General features: G+C 48.8%; 3 protein-coding genes across 9 annotated transcripts in view; 2 read left to right on the top strand and 1 right to left on the bottom strand.

The window, feature by feature from the left end:
* The window catches only part of ABCC5 (ATP binding cassette subfamily C member 5), a 95,832-nt gene extending 89,250 nt beyond the window's left edge, over window positions 1-6,582 (top strand). For all 7 annotated transcript variants that reach the window (XM_050780171.1, XM_050780167.1, XM_050780168.1 and 4 more), the window contains 2 exons: window positions 716-880; window positions 5,118-6,582. In XM_050780171.1, the coding sequence (XP_050636128.1) occupies window positions 716-880; window positions 5,118-5,219 (267 nt within the window). In that variant the 3' untranslated portion in view covers window positions 5,220-6,582. The remainder of the gene's footprint in view (window positions 1-715; window positions 881-5,117) is intronic.
* Window positions 1-18,457, top strand: part of PARL (presenilin associated rhomboid like) — a 231,691-nt gene that overhangs the window by 139,431 nt on the left and 73,803 nt on the right. The gene's annotated exons all lie outside the window — the stretch shown is intronic.
* ABCF3 (ATP binding cassette subfamily F member 3) overlaps window positions 1-18,457 on the bottom strand; it is a 291,373-nt gene that overhangs the window by 267,501 nt on the left and 5,415 nt on the right. The gene's annotated exons all lie outside the window — the stretch shown is intronic.

Here is an 18,457-nt window from a genome sequence, read left to right as displayed (position 1 = left end):
ATATAGATTTTAAAACTGCAAGAGACTTTAAGGTCATCAAATCCAACCCCTTCATTTACAAACAGGAAAAGGAATGTCCAGAAAGATTAATGTTACCAGCCATACTGGATTCAAGGGAAAAAAAGGATTAATTGCACATACTCACTGTCACAGAGCATGTAGGGGCAAGGGCAAGTATTTGATTAGTTTTGTTTGGTTTTGTTTTGTTTTGTTTTTGAGACAGAGTCTTGCTCTGTCGCCCACGCTGGAGTGCAGTGGCGTGATCTTGGCTCACTGCAACCTCCACCTCCTGGATTCAAGCGATTGTCTTGCCTCCGCCTCCCGAGTAACTGGGACTACAGGTGTGTACCACCACACCTGGCTAATTTTTGTATTTTTAGTAGAGACAGGGTTTCACCATATTGGCCAGGATGGTCTCGATCTCTTGACCTCGTGATCTGCCTGCCTCGGCCTCCCAAAGTGCTGGGATTACAGGCATGAGCCCAGCCTAGATCAGTATTATACAAATATGCTGTTATGGAAATCAAGGCAAACATGGTTTTGAAGTTGTATCACTTCTAAGTAAAAGGATATTTTTACATATATGTGTGCTTACTTAAAAAAAAACAGTAGATGGTATAAAACTTAATAATCAAATACATTTTGGTAAAATCTAGATTAACCAGAATGCTTAAGGAATTTAATTGAGTTTCTTTCTCCTCTGCTTCTCTGGCAGATTCTGATTTTAGATGAAGCCACAGCTGCCATGGACACAGAGACAGACTTACTGATTCAAGAGACCATCAGAGAAGCATTTGCAGACTGTACCATGCTGACCATTGCCCATCGCCTGCACACGGTTCTAGGCTCCGATAGGATTATGGTGCTGGCCCAGGGACAGGTACCGAGTCCTTCAGGGACTTTGGCTTGGCATATCTGGGAGGAAACTGGCTCCTGGCAGGGATGGACTGATTGCCATCTTTGTAGCGTTCTGGGCATTCAGATAAGCACTTGCAGCAACTCTATTTAGTTGCTATTGGGAGGGATGCAGCCTCCTAATCACAAGATTACTCAGGCACACTCTGATGGGGTTCTCATTTTACTTTACTATTTGTCCTTTTGTTGCTTGTGAGTAGTGACACTTTGACTTAAGTCAGAGAGTACATGTACTTAGTGATTCATTCACATCCACAGTGATCACCCCTGGCATACTTGGGCCAGAGATTATAGATACTTAGTGATTCATTCACATACACAATTATCCCTGGTACATGTACTCAGTGACTCATTCACATCCACAATGATCACCCCTGGCATACTTGGGCCAGAGAGTATAGATACTCAGTGACTCATTCACATCCACAGTGATCACCCCCACAGAGGCCTATTGAGACCAGCCAGCACATGTTTGCTTTTTTGCAATCACGTAGCAGCGCCAAACTTCTTACCCTGTTGTTTCAGGCGTTCCCACAGCCTGGCCCTAGCCTTGCCTTCTTCATTTTCCACTCTTCCCTTACAGGCGCCATTGGCTATGGACATCTTGCATTCTCCAAGCTTTTTATTTGTCTTTACTCAGACAGTTCCATCTACCTAAAAGGCCCTTTGCCCTTCTCTCCCCGATATCCACCTGCTCACAACTTGCCTGTCCCTGAAGAATGACATGGCCCAGATGCCAAAGCCTCCATGAAACCCCCTGGCTGCCTCAGCTGCCCTAGGCTGTATCTGTACCTCTCTTGTAGCTCTTCTGCCTCAGCTGATAGGAATTGTGCAATGCCCTGTCTCCCTAGAAAACTCCCTGAACGCTCTCTGAGGGCAGAGTCACCGCTCATTCATCTTTAGGGCCCAGCAGTGTTTAGCACTACAGTTCTTTGCACAGGTGATGTTAAGTACATTTATGTTAGACAAATACCTCCTTTGTGTGCCCCTAGGATAAAAGTAAATTAATAATTTGGAGGAAATAGCAAGACATTTATAATGGGTAACATGTCTTCTATTGTAGAAGCTACCACAGCAACAGCTACTATAATGGCTACTTCTATTGAATGTTTACTGTGTATCAGGCACTGTGCTTAGTGCTTTACATATAATCTCTCAAAATTCAATCAGTCATCACAACAACCTAGAGAGAGACATAGCGTGAATTCTACTTTACAGATGAGGAGACAAAGTCTCAGGGAAAGTCCATAGGAAGTGGAGTAGGCCGGGTGCAGTGGCTCACGCCTGTAATCCCGGCAGTTTGGGAGGCCGAGGTGGACAGATTGCCTGAGCTCAGGTGTTCGAGAGCAGCCTGGGCAACATGGCGAAACCCCGTCTCTACCAAAAATACAAAAAATTAGCCAGGCATGGTGGCACACACCTGTAATCCTAGCTACTAAGGAATTTGAGGTGGAAGGATCATTTAACCCTGGGAGGCAGCGGAGGTTGCAGTGATTCGAGATAGTGCCACTGCACTGCAGCCTGGGTGACAGAGTGAGACCATCTCCAAAAAAAAAAAAGCAAACAATAAAAATTGGTGGGATTTTAAAAAAGGAAGTGAAGGAGATGGGACAGGACTCAGGTCAGCAACCCCACTGCCAGCACACTGTCTAAATTGTGGAGAAATATGGAGAAAAGTGTTAAATAGGGCAGGTTCAGCCTGGGCTTCAAAGCTGAATTGAGAGAACTTGGGGGCTAAGGATTTTTCTCCTCATCTTGAAATTATTTTCACACTAGTGTTTTTTGTGACTATCTTTGTTTGCCTTAAACTAAGTGTTTACTGAGATTCTGTCATACATAAGATATATTGAGCTACTACTTTGTACATAAGTGTTAAAATAGAGCCTAGTAAGGTATAATAGATGGGACCAAGAACATCTTCTGGGAAATTCTTTTTTTTGAGCCAGAGTCTCGCTCTGTCGCCCAGGCTGGAGTATAGTGATGCAATCTTGACTCACTGCAGCCTCCGCCTCCAGGGTTCAAGTGATCCTCCTGCCTCAATCTCCCGAGCAGCTGGGATCACAGGCACGTGCCACCATGCTTGGCTAATTTTTGTATTTTTAGTAGAGACAGGATTTCACCATGTTGGCCAGGATGGTCTTGAACTCCTGACCTCAGGTGATCCACCCACCTCGGCCTCCCAAAGTGCTGGAATTACAGGCACAAGCCACTGTGCCCAGCCAGATATTCTTTCTTAAGGACACAAATTGAGATCCCTTTCTTTCTATAGTTGGCTTGATGTTTTGGAGTGGGGAGCCGATTCACTCTTTATGAGAGACTCTATCCTTCTCTTTCCATAATTTTTTTCTTGCTAATTAAAATTTCCTTGTAATTTTGGGAAAGCCTAAAAAAAAAAAACCAAAAAAAACACACACCAAAAAAGCATAAAGGCAAAAACAGGATGGTAAGCCATTTGCCCCCAGAGATGAGCCTTGTAATAACACTGACTTACCCCATGTTTTTCATGCATCTGCACACACAGACTCCAACAGATGGGATGCTCTCTGCCGTAGACACAAAATACCAGACTAAAAGGGGTTTGGAGGATGGGATTTTGTTATCCCACATGGCAAACGGGAGGGCAGAGGGTTGGTTTTTGTGCCGCCCAGCAGTGTGGGGCTCTGCGTCACTCTCAACCAGTACTCACCTTCCCCTGCTGGTACAGGATGCCTGCTCAAGCCCCCAACCAAAGGAAGGACATGTGTCCAAAGAAAGGACACGTTCACGTTCTCCTCGTGGCCTGTCCACTGGGCAGGACACCCTCTCCTAGAAGCACCAAGGAGACTTCCTCTTACATCTCCTTAACCAAGGTTATGTTCCATGCCTTTGCCCTGTGGCGGGGGAGGCTGAGATAGTTGGGTATATGCATTTCAGCCTCTGCCACAGGAGGTGGCTTCTGCCAGCATATCATTCAGGGTTCTGCTGCCACGTGATTTTCCGTGGCTGCATAGATGTCCATCATAGGAATGGCCACTTGACTAAGTCACTCCCTGACTTCCTTTTTTTTCCCTGACAACTAGACATTCTGAGCTCTTCCATTTCCCTCTATAGGGTTAGATCAGCTTGTATAACAAAATGACATTTGTCTGGTGTGCCCTTGACTTCAGCTGCAACTTCTCTCCCCTGCAGTTTATTTTATTTTATTTTATTTTATTTTATTTTATTTTATTTATTTATTTATTTATTTATTTATTTTTGAGACTGAGTTTCACTCTTGTTGCCCAGGCTTAAATGCAATGGCACGATCTCTGCTCACTGCAACCTCCACCTCCCAGGTTCAAGCAATTCTCCTGCCTCACACTCCCCAGTAGCTGGGATTACAGGCATGCGCCACCACGCCCAGCTGATTTTTGTATTTTTACTAGAGACAGGGTTTCACCATGTTGGTCAGGCTGGTCTCGAACTCCTGACCTCAGGTGATGCGCCTGCCTCGGCCTCCCAAAGTGCTGGTATTACAGGCATGAGCCACCGCACCCAGCCTGTTGTTTTTTATTTTATTTTGTTTTACTTTTTTGAGATAGTCTCATTTTGTTGCCCAGATTAGCGTGCAGCGGTGCAGTCTCAGCTCACTGCAACCTCTACCTCCTGCGTTCAAGCGATTCTCCTGCCTCAGCCTCCCAAGTCGCTGGGATTATAGGCGCCCACCACCATGCCAGGATAATTTTTGAATATTTAGTGGAGACAGGGTTTCACCATATTAGCCAGGCTGGTCTTGAACTCCTGACCTCAGGCGATCCGCCTGCCTCAGCCTCCCAAAGTGATGAGATTACAGGTGTGAGCCACCAGCTTCCTGCAGTTTATAGACCTGGTTGGTTGGTTCCTTCACTCCCAAGGCTGAAGGAATTTGGATTTATGTGAAGGAGGTCTGGAAGTCGTTTTCTCTCTCACTTTTTTTTTTTTTTTTTTTGCTATGAGAATACTTTATTGGGCAAAACCGCATACTGTAAAAATGCTGGAAGTCGTTTTCTCTGTCCTTTCCCTTACACCCTGGATAGTTAAAAATAAAAAAATAAGGGGGCAGGTGCACTCAGGGCTTGTTGAATTGTCCCCAGATTCTACCCTCAGGGGGCATTGGGACTTCCCTCCCTTCCTGAGCAGTGAATCCTCTGAATCACCCTGCATGACCCAGAGCTGCGTCCTGACGGCGTCTCCTTCTTTTGCAGGTGGTGGAGTTTGACACCCCATCGGTCCTTCTGTCCAACGACAGTTCCCGATTCTATGCCATGTTTGCTGCTGCAGAGAACAAGGTCGCTGTCAAGGGCTGACTCCTCCCTGTTGACGAAGTCTCTTTTCTTTAGAGCATTGCCATTCCCTGCCTGGGGCGGGCCCCTCATCGCGTCCTCCTACGGAAACCTTGCCTTTCTCGATTTTATCTTTCGCACAGCAGTTCTGGATTGGCTTGTGTGTTTCACTTTTAGGGAGAGTCATATTTTGATTATTGTATTTATTCCATATTCATGTAAACAAAATTTAGTTTTTGTTCTTAATTGCACTCTAAAAGGTTCAGGGAACCGTTATTATAATTGTATCAGAGGCCTATAATGAAGCTTTATACGTGTAGCTATATCTATATATAATTCTGTACATAGCCTATATTTACAGTGAAAATGTAAGCTGTTTATTTTATATTAAAATAAGCACTGTGCTAATAACAGTGCATATTCCTTTCTATCATTTTTGTACAGTTTGCTGTACTAGAGATCTGGTTTTGCTATTAGACTGTAGGAAGGGTAGCACTTCATTCTTCTCTAGCTGGTGGTTTCACGGTGCCAGGTTTTCTGGGTGTCCAAAGGAAGACGTGTGGCAACAGTGGGCCCTCCGACAGCCCCCTCTGCCACCTCCCCATGGCCACTCCAGGGGTGGGTGGAGCGGGGTGGGCAGCTGGAGACCATGCAGAGCGCCGTGAGTTCTCAGGGCTCCTGCCTTCTGTCCTGGTGTCACTTACTGTTTCTGTCAGGAGAGCAGCGGGGCGAAGCCCGGGCCCCTTTTCACTCCCTCCATTGGGAATGGGAATCACAGAGACATTCCTCCGAGCCAGGGAGTTTCTTTCCTGCCTTCTTCTTTTTGCTGTTGTTTCTAAACAAGAATCAGTCTATCCACAGAGAGTCCCACTGCCTCAGGTTCCTACAGCTGGCCACTGCACAGAGCTCTCCAGCTCCAAGACCTGTTGGTTCCAAGCCCCGGAGCCAACTGCTGCTTTTTGAGGTGGCACTTTTTCATTTGCCTCTTCCCACACCTCCACAGTTCAGTGGCAGGGCTCAGGATTCCGTGGGTCTGTTTTCCTTTCTCACCGCAGTTGTCGCACAGTCTCTCTCTCTCTCCCCCAAAGTCTGCAACTTGAAGCAGCTCTTGCTAATCAGTGTCTCACACTGGCGTAGAAGTTTTTGTACTGTAAAGAGACCTACCTCAGGTTGCTGGTTGCTGTGTGGTTTGGTGTGTTCCCGCAAACCCCCTTTGTGCTGTGGGGCTGGTAGCTCAGGTGGGCGTGGTCACTGCTGTCATCAGTTGAGTGGTCAGCGTTGCATGTCGTGACCAACTAGACATTCTGTCGCCTTAGCATGTTTGCTGAACACCTTGTGGAAGCAAAAATCTGAAAATGTGAATAAAATTATTTTGGATTTTGTAAAACTCTTCGTGTATCAAACAGTTCTCTGGGAAGGGAGTGAGATATCCTGGAATGGCTTTGGGACCTGGATATCCAGCGATGGAGTTGCATCTGGGAAGGGCTGGTAGCAAAGCTGGTTGGTTGCAAGGGCCACGGGGCCCTGAACGCCTGGAATCATCTCTGTGGTCCTTAGTCCCGCTGCCTGTGTTCCTGGGCATGGTCCCCAAATAAAGCTCCTTGGCTGCCCATAAGAGGGTGGTGAGTGGAAAGGTGAGTGGTTGTGGTGAGGTGAGTGGTTGTGGTGAGATGTATTTAAAATGAATAGTTTGTCAAGGATTCTTAGCAATTCAAACAATATAATTACCCTTTCAGCCAATTCATTCAGATTCACCCACTGAAAATTAGTAACCCCGTCTCTACTCAAAATACAAAAATTAGCTGGGTGTGGTGGTGGGCGCCTGTAGTCCTGGCTACTCGGAAGGCTGAGGCAGGAGAATCACTTGAACTCAGGAGGTGGAGGTTGCAGTGAGCTGAGATCGCGGCGTTGCATACTAGCCTGGGCAACAGAGTGAGACTCTGTCTCAAAAAAAAAAAGGCCAGACGCAGTGGCTCACGCCTGTAATCCCAGCACTTTGGGAGGCCGAGGCGGGCGGATCACAAGGTCAGGAGATCAAGACCATCCTGGCTAACGTGGTGAAACCCCCTCTCTACTGAAAACACAAAAAATTAGCTGGGCATGGTGGTGGGCGCCTGTAGTCCCAGCTACTCAGGAGGCTGAGGCAGGAGAATGGCGTGAACCCAAGAGGCGAAGCTTGCGGTGAGCCGAGATGGCGCCACTGCACTGCAGCCTGGGCGACAGAGCGAGACTCCATCTCAAAAAAAAAAAAAAAAAAAGGTACGCATTCTAAAATTTCTGACTATATTGTGTTGAATGCAGCCAAGAAAGCTTTTAAACTGGTATTAGTTCATTGACCATCAGTAGAAATTATACAAATTTTTCTAAAGTACCTGTGCTGGCATGAGAACCCAGGGGCTTGACCCTAAAGTTAAACATCTGGTTCCTCGGGTGTCACCTTTCAAGCACTTAGTAGCTGTATGTGACCTGTACAACATAGTAATGTACAGTGCAGATACATAGGACGTGTCTATCATTGCAGGAAGTTCTGTTGGGCAGCACCAATCTAAACGGTAACCACTTTTACTGAGGCACTAGATTTATCTTCCAAGAACGTAACAAGGTCAGCAGAACGAGACCCTTCAAAGTGCTGGGATTACAGGCATGAGCCACTATGCCCAGCCTAAATTGAATTTTTAAAAGCAATTTCCATATCGCCATTTTGTGCTTTCCCAGCTCATAATTCTCTGTTGCCAAGTAGAGTAGGCTAACAGCTGTAAGAAACAAGCCCAGACTTTCAGCAGTTTACCACAGTCACCAAACTCCTGTAGCAAAGCAGTGTGGTCTGTGGAGGGGTGAATGAAGGTTCTGCCTGTGCGTTCAGGAACCCAGGCTCCCTCCCTCCTCGTCACCCCGCAAACCTCTTCTAGATTTGAGCTTCTCTGCTGGATCCACTGTGCTGATCAGAGAAGAGAGCACAGAATGTTGAGCAGAAAGGGTTATGAGCCAGGTCTGAAAACAGTAGACATTGCTTCTGTATTCGTTTTCTTGGCTGGAACTCAGGGTCAGGGGCACCTGTATGCTAAGCAGGTACGAGGTACTTTTAGCATATGGGCCTTACTTGATTTTCTCAGCCACTTTACAAGGTAGCTATAATTAAGCACATTTTGCTGATGAGGAAAGGCTCATGAAGATTTAAGTTGTCTCAAGCCAATATGCAGTATGAAGTGAGTCACACAGAATTCAAACCCAAACAGCATGCTCCCAGAGTTCAAGCTGTTCCTCATCTCATGACCTGAGCTTCAATTTCATCAGCAAATTCAGTTTCATCAAATGCATGTGCTAGATTAGATGGCCTCTAAGGTTTCTTCCAGCTCTAACTCCATGACTAGTGTGAGTCCGTAAATAGGACCTGAAAAACCTGGATCCTGCTCACCTCATTTGGGACATGGCTCTAGAACTCTGCCTCTTGCTCTTTGCCTCCACGAGGGAGGTGGTGTGTACTGGGAGCAGATTTCCTCTTTTCCTGGAATCTTCTCTCTGTCCTGTTTGTTTCTGCCTGTGGCCTGAATTCAGCATTCTTCCTTGGCTCAGGGAAGCTCCCATCTACCCGCTCAGGTGGACCCAGGTTAGCAGGACTAAGCTGGTTGCTGTCCAAGTGAGAACCATCAGAGCTAGTACTTGGTCTCCCACAGGCCTGGCACAGCCCTGTTCTCAAAGGGGAGCTCCATACCCAGCTAGGACTGACCAGTGCCAGGCAGTTAGGACCATGGGCACACACCTGTTGGAGCAGAGACACTGACACTGCCTGGAATGGTTGGTTCACAGGGCTAGGGGCTGGGGGAGACTTCTCTGACTCATTTTTTGTGTCCTTGACAAATCTGGTGGGCTGCAGTCCTGGGGCCATTCTGACCACTGGTGAGAAAAAAGCTGCCATGAGGCCCACTCTGGGAGTCTCCCCCTGATGTCATTCCCATGGGCCTCTGAGAGTGACCTGCCCTCCGGAAACTTTAGCTCCACACTTCTCCTTCCAGACTTACTGATCCAACCGCCTCTTCCCTCACAGCCTCCCAATACCTGGACTGCAGCCCCCTCGGGCTCTTTTCCCAAAAACAATTTATTGAACATTCACTAGGTCCCATACCTTCTGCTGGGCACAGGAGACCAGAAACAGACACAGGGAGCTTATAGTCCAAATGAGAAGATAAACTTTAAGTAACTTGCTCACTTTTTCTCACCCTTTCTCCTCCTCTGAGTTTCTCAGTCATGACCTAGGAGTTCAGGGACGGCACCTGGCCAGTTCTGCCCTGGGTCATTCAGAGACACCCTTTCCCTCTTGTCCTTGGTATTCCCTACCTCCGATCTCCCTTCCTTACCTAGAATGTGGTAAGATCTAAAGGGCCATTGTAATAAGGATGTGGACCCGGGGCTGGTACCAAGGAAGTTTCTGGGCCTTGGGCCACTTCTCCAGCCACAGGAGTCCTCAGGCACCAGACTCTCCGGACTAGCCCACCACGCTGCCTCACGGCGCCAAAGGTGTGAAGTCATCAACAGAAGGGTTTTTTAGAGCGGCCTCTGTGTATATTTCCTCTGGGATCCTGTCAGCTGATCAAAAATACAGGGGCTGGATCCCAGCCACCGACCATTTGATACCATCACTGGCATTCATACTTAGATAAGCAAAACAATGTTTGGCTAAGAGAAGTGACACCTTGGGAACATACATGCCATCCCTCCATGCCTACGTATGGTCGGGTTCTACCCCTCAATCCCCACCGAGCCATGTAGTACTCGAAGAAAGACTACCACTCCTTCAGTTTCAATACCCTTGGTGAGTCCTGGAATAACTCTCAGAAATGGGCACACGAGGCCGGGCGCGGTGGCTCAAGCCTGTAATCCCAGCACTTTGGGAGGCCGAGGCGGGCGGATCACAAGGTCAGGAGATCGAGACCACAGTGAAACCCCGTCTCTACTAAAAATACAAAAAATTAGCCGGGCGCGGTGGCGGGCGCCTGTAGTCCCAGCTACTCAGGAGGCTGAGGCAGGAGAATGGCGGGAACCCGGGAGGCGGAGCTTGCAGTGAGCCGAGATCGCACCACTGCACTCCAGCCTGGGCAACAGCGTGAGACTCCGTCTCAAAAAAAAAAAAAAAAAAAAAAAAAAAAAAAAAAAAAGAAATGGGCACACGAAAAAAGCTGCTTCTTCATCTTCCATAAAATCTCTGTTGGCAGGCCGGGCGCGGTGGCTCACGCCTGTAATCCTAGCACTTTGGGAGGCCAAGGTGGGCAGATCACGAAGTCAGGAGTTCGAGACCAGCCTGGCCAACATGGTGAAACTCTGTCTCTACTAAAAATACAATAATACAAAAATTAGCTGGGCGTGGTAGCAGGCACCTCTAATCCCAGCTATTCAGGAGGCTGAGGCAGGAAAATCACCGGAAAATAGAGGTTGCAGTGAGCCAATTGTACCACTGCACTTCAGCCTGGGCAACAAGAGTGAAACTCTGTCTCCAAAAAAAAAAAAAAAAAAAAAAAAGAATCTCTGTTGGCATATGTGTCCACACAAGAAATCCCTTTCAGAATCTGATCTCGGGGCCGGGCACAGTGGCTCACGCCTGTAATCCCAGCACTTTGGGAGGCCGAGCTGGGCGGATCACGAAGTCAGGAGCTCGAGACCACTGTGAAACCCCATCTCTACTAAAAAACAAACAAAAAAATTAGCCGGGCGTGGTGGCGGTGCCTGTAGTCCCAGCTACCCGGGAGGCTGAGGCAGGGGAATCGCGTGAACCTGGGAGGTGGAGCTTGCGGTGAGCCGAGATCGCGCCACTGCACTCCAGCCCAGGCGACAGAGCGAGACCCTGTCTCAAAATAAAAAAACAAAAAACAAAAACCAGAATCTGACCTAGGGAAAATTCTCTGCTTCTCGGTGAGGATTCTAGAACACATTGTTCCCCTCTTCTTCTTTTAGCTGACACGAAGCTCAGGGCCCTGTATGTTTATCTCAGCTTGTTTTCCTCATCCTTCGTAACATTTTGATCTTTCCTTTTGACTCTCTTGAAAATTTTTTATTTATTTATATTTTGAAATGGAGTCTTGCTCTGTCACCCAGGCTGGAGTGCAGTGGCACGATCCCAGCTCACTGCAACCTCCGCCTCCCAGGTTCAAGCAATTCTGCCTCAGCCTCCAGTGTAGCTGGGATTACAGGCACATGCCACCACACCTGGCTAATTTCCGTATCTTTAGTAGAGATGGAATTTCGCCATGTTGGCCAGGCTGGCTCGAACTCCTGACCTCAGGTGATCCACCTGCCTTGGCCTCCCAAAGTGCTGGGATTACAGGCATGAGTCACCGTGCCCAGCCTTGAATATTTTTATTATTTTAAATAATAGCTGCCATGAATCATTCTCAGATAAGATGAATATCCTGGGAGCATTAAAGGCATCATTCTGGTTGGATGGCTAATTCTACAGCCCTTGATGGGGTGAGGATGTGGGTGTGTGTGTTGGGGGCAGGGAGGGGGAGGATGTTGGCTGCCCTTTGCCACACTCTTCGGACACGAAGCCTCTCCTGCGCCCCCATCCTGACTGGAGCACAGCATGGCAGTGGCGCGTCTCACTGCCCTTCTCCCCTTACTCAAAGCTGGGCTTGAAGGAAAGCAGCTCCCCGTGGGAACTCCACTGGAGTACTCCGCAAAATTCTAGATGCTGAGTTCATTGCAAACTGTCAGCCATCACGTCATCCTTTCCTCATCTACGAAACCTGGGCAGAGCCACTGGTCATAGAGTCACACGGAGAGTGAAAGAAGGAACTATTGATAATAAAATATGCAAAGCAGGGCTATGTCCTCTAGCACTGGCCCGTGCTCTGGCTGCCTGGAAGTGGTCCCTGAGTCTGCCCCTCCTTCAGTTAGGGGATTCCTGGGTCTCCCAGCCCTCCCCAGAAATAGCTCCTGTCCTTTGGGGACTTCACGTAATGTCTAGAGGCAGGCAGGCCCCCTGTATTTGTTCCCATTCACTCCCATGGGCACTGGGGCACATTGGACAAGTTAAACACAAACGCAAGAAATGGAATTCTCCTTCTGTGTTCGGGTGTATGGAGGTAACTGGGGGGGTCTCTTCTGCTTCAGTTCTCATTTCTTCCATCTCTAGTGGTCTCTGTAGCTCCTTATTTTTATCTACTCCCCTTCCTAGTCAGGGGGAAGTAGGGGGTGGGCCTGCCTTGCTGGAGTGGGGGTGTGGGATGGAGCAACTTTCAGGCACTGAGCGTGGAGTGGGTGCTGGGTTTGGGTTGCTCTAGAAGGGGAGAGGAGTGTCCTTTTGTTCTGAGATCTATCCATAGGAGAGGGTGTTGCGGGATCTACAATAAGGGTCGGCTATGGGAAACGGCCCCTGCTTGGGTACAGGCCCTTGGCTGAAGCTGTCCATTCAGCATTCCTTAGCCACTGTTTCTCCAGGGGCCATGGAAGGGGCTCTCCCCTGGACGCGGTATGCAGACAGACAAGGGAGAAGAAAGAGTACACCAGTTCTGAGACCCTGGGGGCAGCCTCAGGCGAGAAGCACACGCCAGGCCTGGGGGCAGCCCAAGCCACAAGGAGGCCTCTGAGTCCAGGCCGGAACCTCTGGAAGTGTGACTAGCTCTGGTTCCTCGTGTGTGTTCTCTTAGCCTATAGGAACCTTCCTTGTGAGAATGCCAACCTGTCCCAGCTGGGAGGCAGCTGTGGAAAGAGAACACTGAACTTGGAGACTGAAGGCCTGCGTAGAATTGTAGCCCTCCCACTTCCTCGAGCAAATCACTCCACCTGCTGAGCCTTGCCTTCATCTGCGAGGGGATGAAGCCTTTACATAACAGCCTTCACCGTGTTGCAGAGGGGCGGGTTTAGAAATTTGGTGTGGAAATACCTCATACAGGGAAGGGGCGCAGCTGCATCATCTGTCATCTTAGTTGAATTGAGTTTTTTTGGTTTGGTTTTTTTTTTTTTTTTTTTTTTTTTTCTTTTTTTTTTTTTTTTTTGAGACGGAGTCTCACTCTGTCACCCAGGCTGGAGTGCAGTGGCGTGATCTCGGGTCACTGCAACCTCCGTCTCCCAGGTTCAAGTGACTCTCCTGCCTCAGCCTCCCAAGTAGCTGAGATTATAGGTGCCCACCACGCCCAGCTAATTTTTGTGTTTTCAGTAGAGACGGGATTTCACCATGTTTGCCAGGCTGGTCTCGAACTCCTGATTTCAGGTGATCTGCCCCACTCAGCCTCCCAAAGTGTTGGGATTACAGGCGTGATCCGCTGCGCCCAGCCTGAGTTGTTCTTAGAGGAACGGAGGAGCAGAGGCTGAGTGTTGTCCATTCTTGGCCTAGAATTCAAACAAGGAAACAGAGAGGCCCATGGCCTGGGGGATAGGCATGGCTGGACTCATAGGGATACCACTGAGGGGAAAGGTGCAACTTGGACAGGGGCTGCCACAGGGTCCGCCACTCTGTATGGGGACTCCTGTAAAAGGGACTGTGTGGCCCACCTCCACCTGCTCACTGAGGAGGCCGCAGCTCACAATCAGACATGGAGGGCCTTGGCTGGTTGATAGAGGGGCTGGTCACCCAGGGCCTCCGCTCCAAATCTGTGTTCCTGTGACCTGCCACCCTAGAATCTGGTCGCATCCTGGCCCAGTGTGCTGGGTGTGTCTCTGCTCCCAGTACCACGTCCCAGCCTTAGCTGCCAGCGTGCTATCACCCTTGGGCACGGAGGGAGGGGAGCAAGTTTGTCAAAGTTCAACACACTTGGAAATGTTGAGCAGGTAAATCTCCCTTTGGGATGATAAACTGTAAGAAAAGCTACAGGCCAGGTGCTGTGGCTCACGCCTGTAATCCCAGCACTTTGGGATGCCGAGACGGGTGGATCACTTGAGATTAGGAGTTCGAGACCAGCCTGGCCAACATGGTGAAACCCTGTCTCCACTAAAAACACAAAAATTAACCAGACGTGGTGGCCTGTGCCCGTAATCCCAGTTATTTGGAAGGCTGAGGCAGAATTGCTTGAACCCAGGAGGTGGAGGTTGCAGTGAGTCGAGATCACACCATTGCACTCCGCCTGGGTGACAGAGGGAGACTCCGACTCAAAAAAAAAAAAAAAAAAAAAAAGAGAGAAAGGAAAAAAAAGTCTTCAAATACACTATCTGATTTTAAGGAGGCTCTGAGAAACATTCCCGGCCAAGATAACCAGATAACAGCTGCAGCCCAAATGGAGTGTGATCACTGGGTCACAAGGCAGATGACAGATCCATATTTCTGTCCTAGCTCCATCTCCAAAACCATAGTTACCATCACAGCCAGTGCCTGACTACCTTCATCCATGCTAAAGCCTCTACTAGAACCTCAGTGTCTTCGAGCACTACCCATCACAGCCACCCTCCAAATTACCAAAATCATCGGAATTAAATTGATCCCTGAAACAGTACACTAGATTACATGCAAGATATTCTGTTGAGAAGGGTCCCTGGCCTAAAGTAGTTCTCACTGCAGTGGAGAGAGGAGGAGGTCAAATAATGGCCTGGTCATGTATGAAGGCAGCATAAGGAGCCATCATAAACGGCTCACTGGTGGCTCACACAGAGGAGTGCTAAGCACCATGGGACAGGGACTTGGGGACCACCAGGTCCTTCTATCAGTGAGTCACAACACTCAATGGCAACTCCAGGCTCCAAGCAATCGCTGACACTGTTAGAGAAACCCAAAGAAAGGGAGAACCGGCACCTGCCCTTGAACTGCTCATGCTATATGATCAAGATGGGGCAAATGCAGTGATAATAGAGCCAGTCTCAGCCCAGAACAAAGCAAGGACCACTGTGGGAGACGGTTGGTGTGTTTGGAGGTAGCAGAGATTGGTGGAGTGGAGCTTTCAGAGGCCTGCAGTCTCTTCAGCAGTATTTTGAGGAGGGAGGAACGTGATTTGTTGGAAACAGAAGGCAGGGGTTTGCGGAAATTGCAGCAGTATTACTATTTGCACAAGCATAGTACAAATAGCACTTCCATAGCACAATCCATAGCACTTTCACACCACACCAGCTCAGCTTATCCCCCAACAGCCCTGTGGGGTAAGCATTGTTATCATCACATCAACTTGAGATAAGGTAGGTAGAAATTCTAGAGATGGAGATGCAGGGGTGAGGCGCTCTGAGCAGAGGGAACTGCATACGCTTGTCAACAACCTCTCCACCCGGGTAGGGGCTCCCGACCTCTGATATCTCTGTCCCTTGACTTTTTAAAAATTTAGTAAAATAGATGCAACACAAATTTTACCATTTTGACCATTTTTAAATGAACAGTTCAGTGGGATTAAGTACATTCACACTGTTGTGCAATCATCACGACCATCCACCTCCAGAAAACTTTTTCATCTTTCCAAACGGAAACTCTGAACCCATCGAACACTGTCCCTTGCCTGTCTAAGCCTCAAGTGGAAATGGGTCTCCCTCGTGACTGGCATTATGCCTGTGGATTCCCTAACACACCTTTGCAAACAGTCTTTTTTTTTTTTTCTTTTTGAGGTGTAGTCTCGCTCTGTCACCCAGGCTGGAACACAGTGGCGCGATCTCGGCTCACTGCAACCTCTGCCTCCCGGGTTCAAGCGATTCTCCTGCCTCGGCCTCCTGCGTAGCTGGGACTACAGGCACCTGCCACCACACCTGGCTAATTTTTGTATTTTTAGTAGAGACGGGGTTTCACCATGTTGGCCAGGCTGGTCTCGATCTCCTGACCTCATGATCTGCCCACCTCCGCCTCCCAAAGTGCTGAGATTACAGGCGTGAGCCACTGTGCCAGGCCTGCAAACAGTCTCTTAATTAAACTATCCTCAGTGTACCCAACTGGACTGTGACATCTTTCTCTTGTTGGGCACCGGTACAGTAGTTCTATGAGGCTATTTGCTAAAATGATCTTATCTCCATTGTACAAACGAGAAGCTGAGGCAAGAGGAGGCTAAATAATTGCCTAAGGTCACAAAACCAGTAAGAGGTAGAACTGGGATTTAAACTCCAGCAGTCTTGTTCCAAGATAGTTGAAACCTAAGAGAAGACTACATAGTTGAATATGGTGGTGCCGCTGTAGTCCCAGAGACTCAGGAGGCTGTGGCAGGACAATTGGTTGAGCCCAGGAATTTGAGGTTACAGTGAGCTATGATCATGCCACTGCACTGCAGCCTGGGTGACACAGTGAGATACTGTTGAAAGAAAGAAAGTAAGAAAGAGAGAGAGAGAGAGACAGAGAGAGAGAGAGAGAGAGAGAGAGAGAAAAGAAAGAAAGAAAGAAAGAAAGAAAGAAAGAAAGAAAGAAAGAAAGAAAGAAAGAAAGAAAGAAAGAAAGAAAGAAAGAAAGAAAGAAAGGAAAGAAAGAGAGAGAGAAAGAGAGAGAGAAAAAAAAGAAAGGAAAGAAAGAAAGAAAGAAAGGCAGAGAGAGAGAGAAAGAGAAGGAGAGAAAGAAAGAAAAGAAAGGAGAAAGAAAGAGGCCAGGCATGGTGGCTCATGCCTATAATCCCAGCACTTTGGGAGGCTGAGGTGGGCGGATCACCTGAGTTCAGGAGTTCAAAAGCAGCCTGGCCAACATGGTGAAACTCCATCTCTATTAAAACTACAAAAATTAGCTGGTCGTGGTGGTGGGCGCCAGTAATCTCAGCTACTCGGTACTCGGGAGGCTGAGGCAGGAGAAAAAACCAAGAAAGAGAGAGAGGGGAGAGAGAGAGAGGGCAGGGGCGCGAGAGGAGAGAGAGAGAGAGACGGCTACAGAACTGACCACTGAGGAACATGGGGATTCAGTGCAAGCTGAAGAGACCTCAGGAAGGCTGCTGTGCATCTGGGCGGAGGAGAGCAGGAGTAGGAGCCCAGCCTCAGGCGCGCTGAGGCGGAAGAGAATGTCCTGATGGGAGACACTGCCACTGCTAGTGGCTGCCTGCCCCTTGTCCCTCCTGAGCTGAGCCATGCAGTTAGCTGACCCTGCCAGGAAGAGGCTGAGAAGAGCCTCACCAGGGATGAGCTGCGAGGGCCAGAGGTGAGGATGATGCTGACATAGGAGTGAAGGTGTCCCACCCTGTTCCAGGCCACAGCCCTGCCACCTGAGTGGCTTGGCCCAGGTGTGACTGGTGTGACCAAATGGATTTACTCCACTGGGGAAGGGCTCCTGGGTTTGCCTCCCTCCACGACGCTGCCAGGCAGCACCGCCATAAAAGCCTGGCCAGGCGCCTGGGAGAGCCGGGACCGAGAAGCAAAAGTGAGAAGAGGAGACACAGGACCAAGGAGATGCTCTCCCTGCTCAGTGGGCTGGCTTTACTTGCCATTTCCTTCCTGCTCCTGAAACTTGGCACCTTCTGCTGGGACAGGAACCGCCTTCCTCCTGGCCCATTCCCCTTCCCCATCCTTGGAAACCTGTGGCAGCTACGATTTCAGCTGCACCCAGAGACACTGCTCCAGGTAGGAAGCCTGTGCGAAAGCTGGAGGCCCTAAAGCAGTGGACAGATGAACCCCTCCTCTCTCTCAGCCCAGCGGCACTGGAGACAGAAAGAAGGAACGGGTCAGACACGTGTGGGGTGAATCCTAGTCTTGCCATTCATTAGCTGGGAGGCTTTGAGCCTCAATTTCCTCACCTGTCAAATGCAGGGTGGTAGGGGGATTGCAAAAATTGTGGACTTTGTGCAGAATCTAAGAAGTCTAATCTAAGAAATTCTGAGTGCAGTAGAAGTCCACTGCCAATGGAACAGGATGGCAAAAACCACTGAACAGAATTCGACTCCAGGAGAGCACTGTGTGTGGCTGGAAGAAGTTTTCTGAAAAGCCACTTGAGATGGGAGTTGGGGAAATGGGACCCCACAAGGGCACATTCAGGTGATGTTACTCAAGGAATCCCTGCACAAAGTCACTGCCAGGGTAGTTGGAGCCTCAGCTGAAGGGCGCTGTTGGATTGAGTGGGTGGAGCTGGGTTGCTGCTGAGAACGATGGCGGGCAGGACACTGTGTTTCCTGAGGCCATGCTCAGCCCTCTTCTTTATCACACTCAACAAAATTTTTAAAAAATATCTGGTTGGCGCTGTCAGACAATTATGATCCTCAGGCTTCCCACGCAGTGGAAAGAGCACTGTACTGGGAGTCAGGAGACCTGGGTTCAAGGTCCTCATCTTTTACTGTCTTTTTTGGCCTCTGTTTTTTGGGGTTTTGTTGGTTGGTTGGTTGGTTGGTTTTGAAATGGAGTCTCGCTCTGTTGCCCAGGCTGGAGTACAATGGCACAATCTCAACTCACTGCAACCTCCGCCTCCC

This window comes from Macaca thibetana, chromosome 2 (assembly GCF_024542745.1).
Source record: "Macaca thibetana thibetana isolate TM-01 chromosome 2, ASM2454274v1, whole genome shotgun sequence".
Taxonomy (NCBI): Eukaryota; Metazoa; Chordata; class Mammalia; order Primates; family Cercopithecidae; genus Macaca; species Macaca thibetana.
This window is presented reverse-complemented; position numbering and strand designations above follow the sequence as displayed.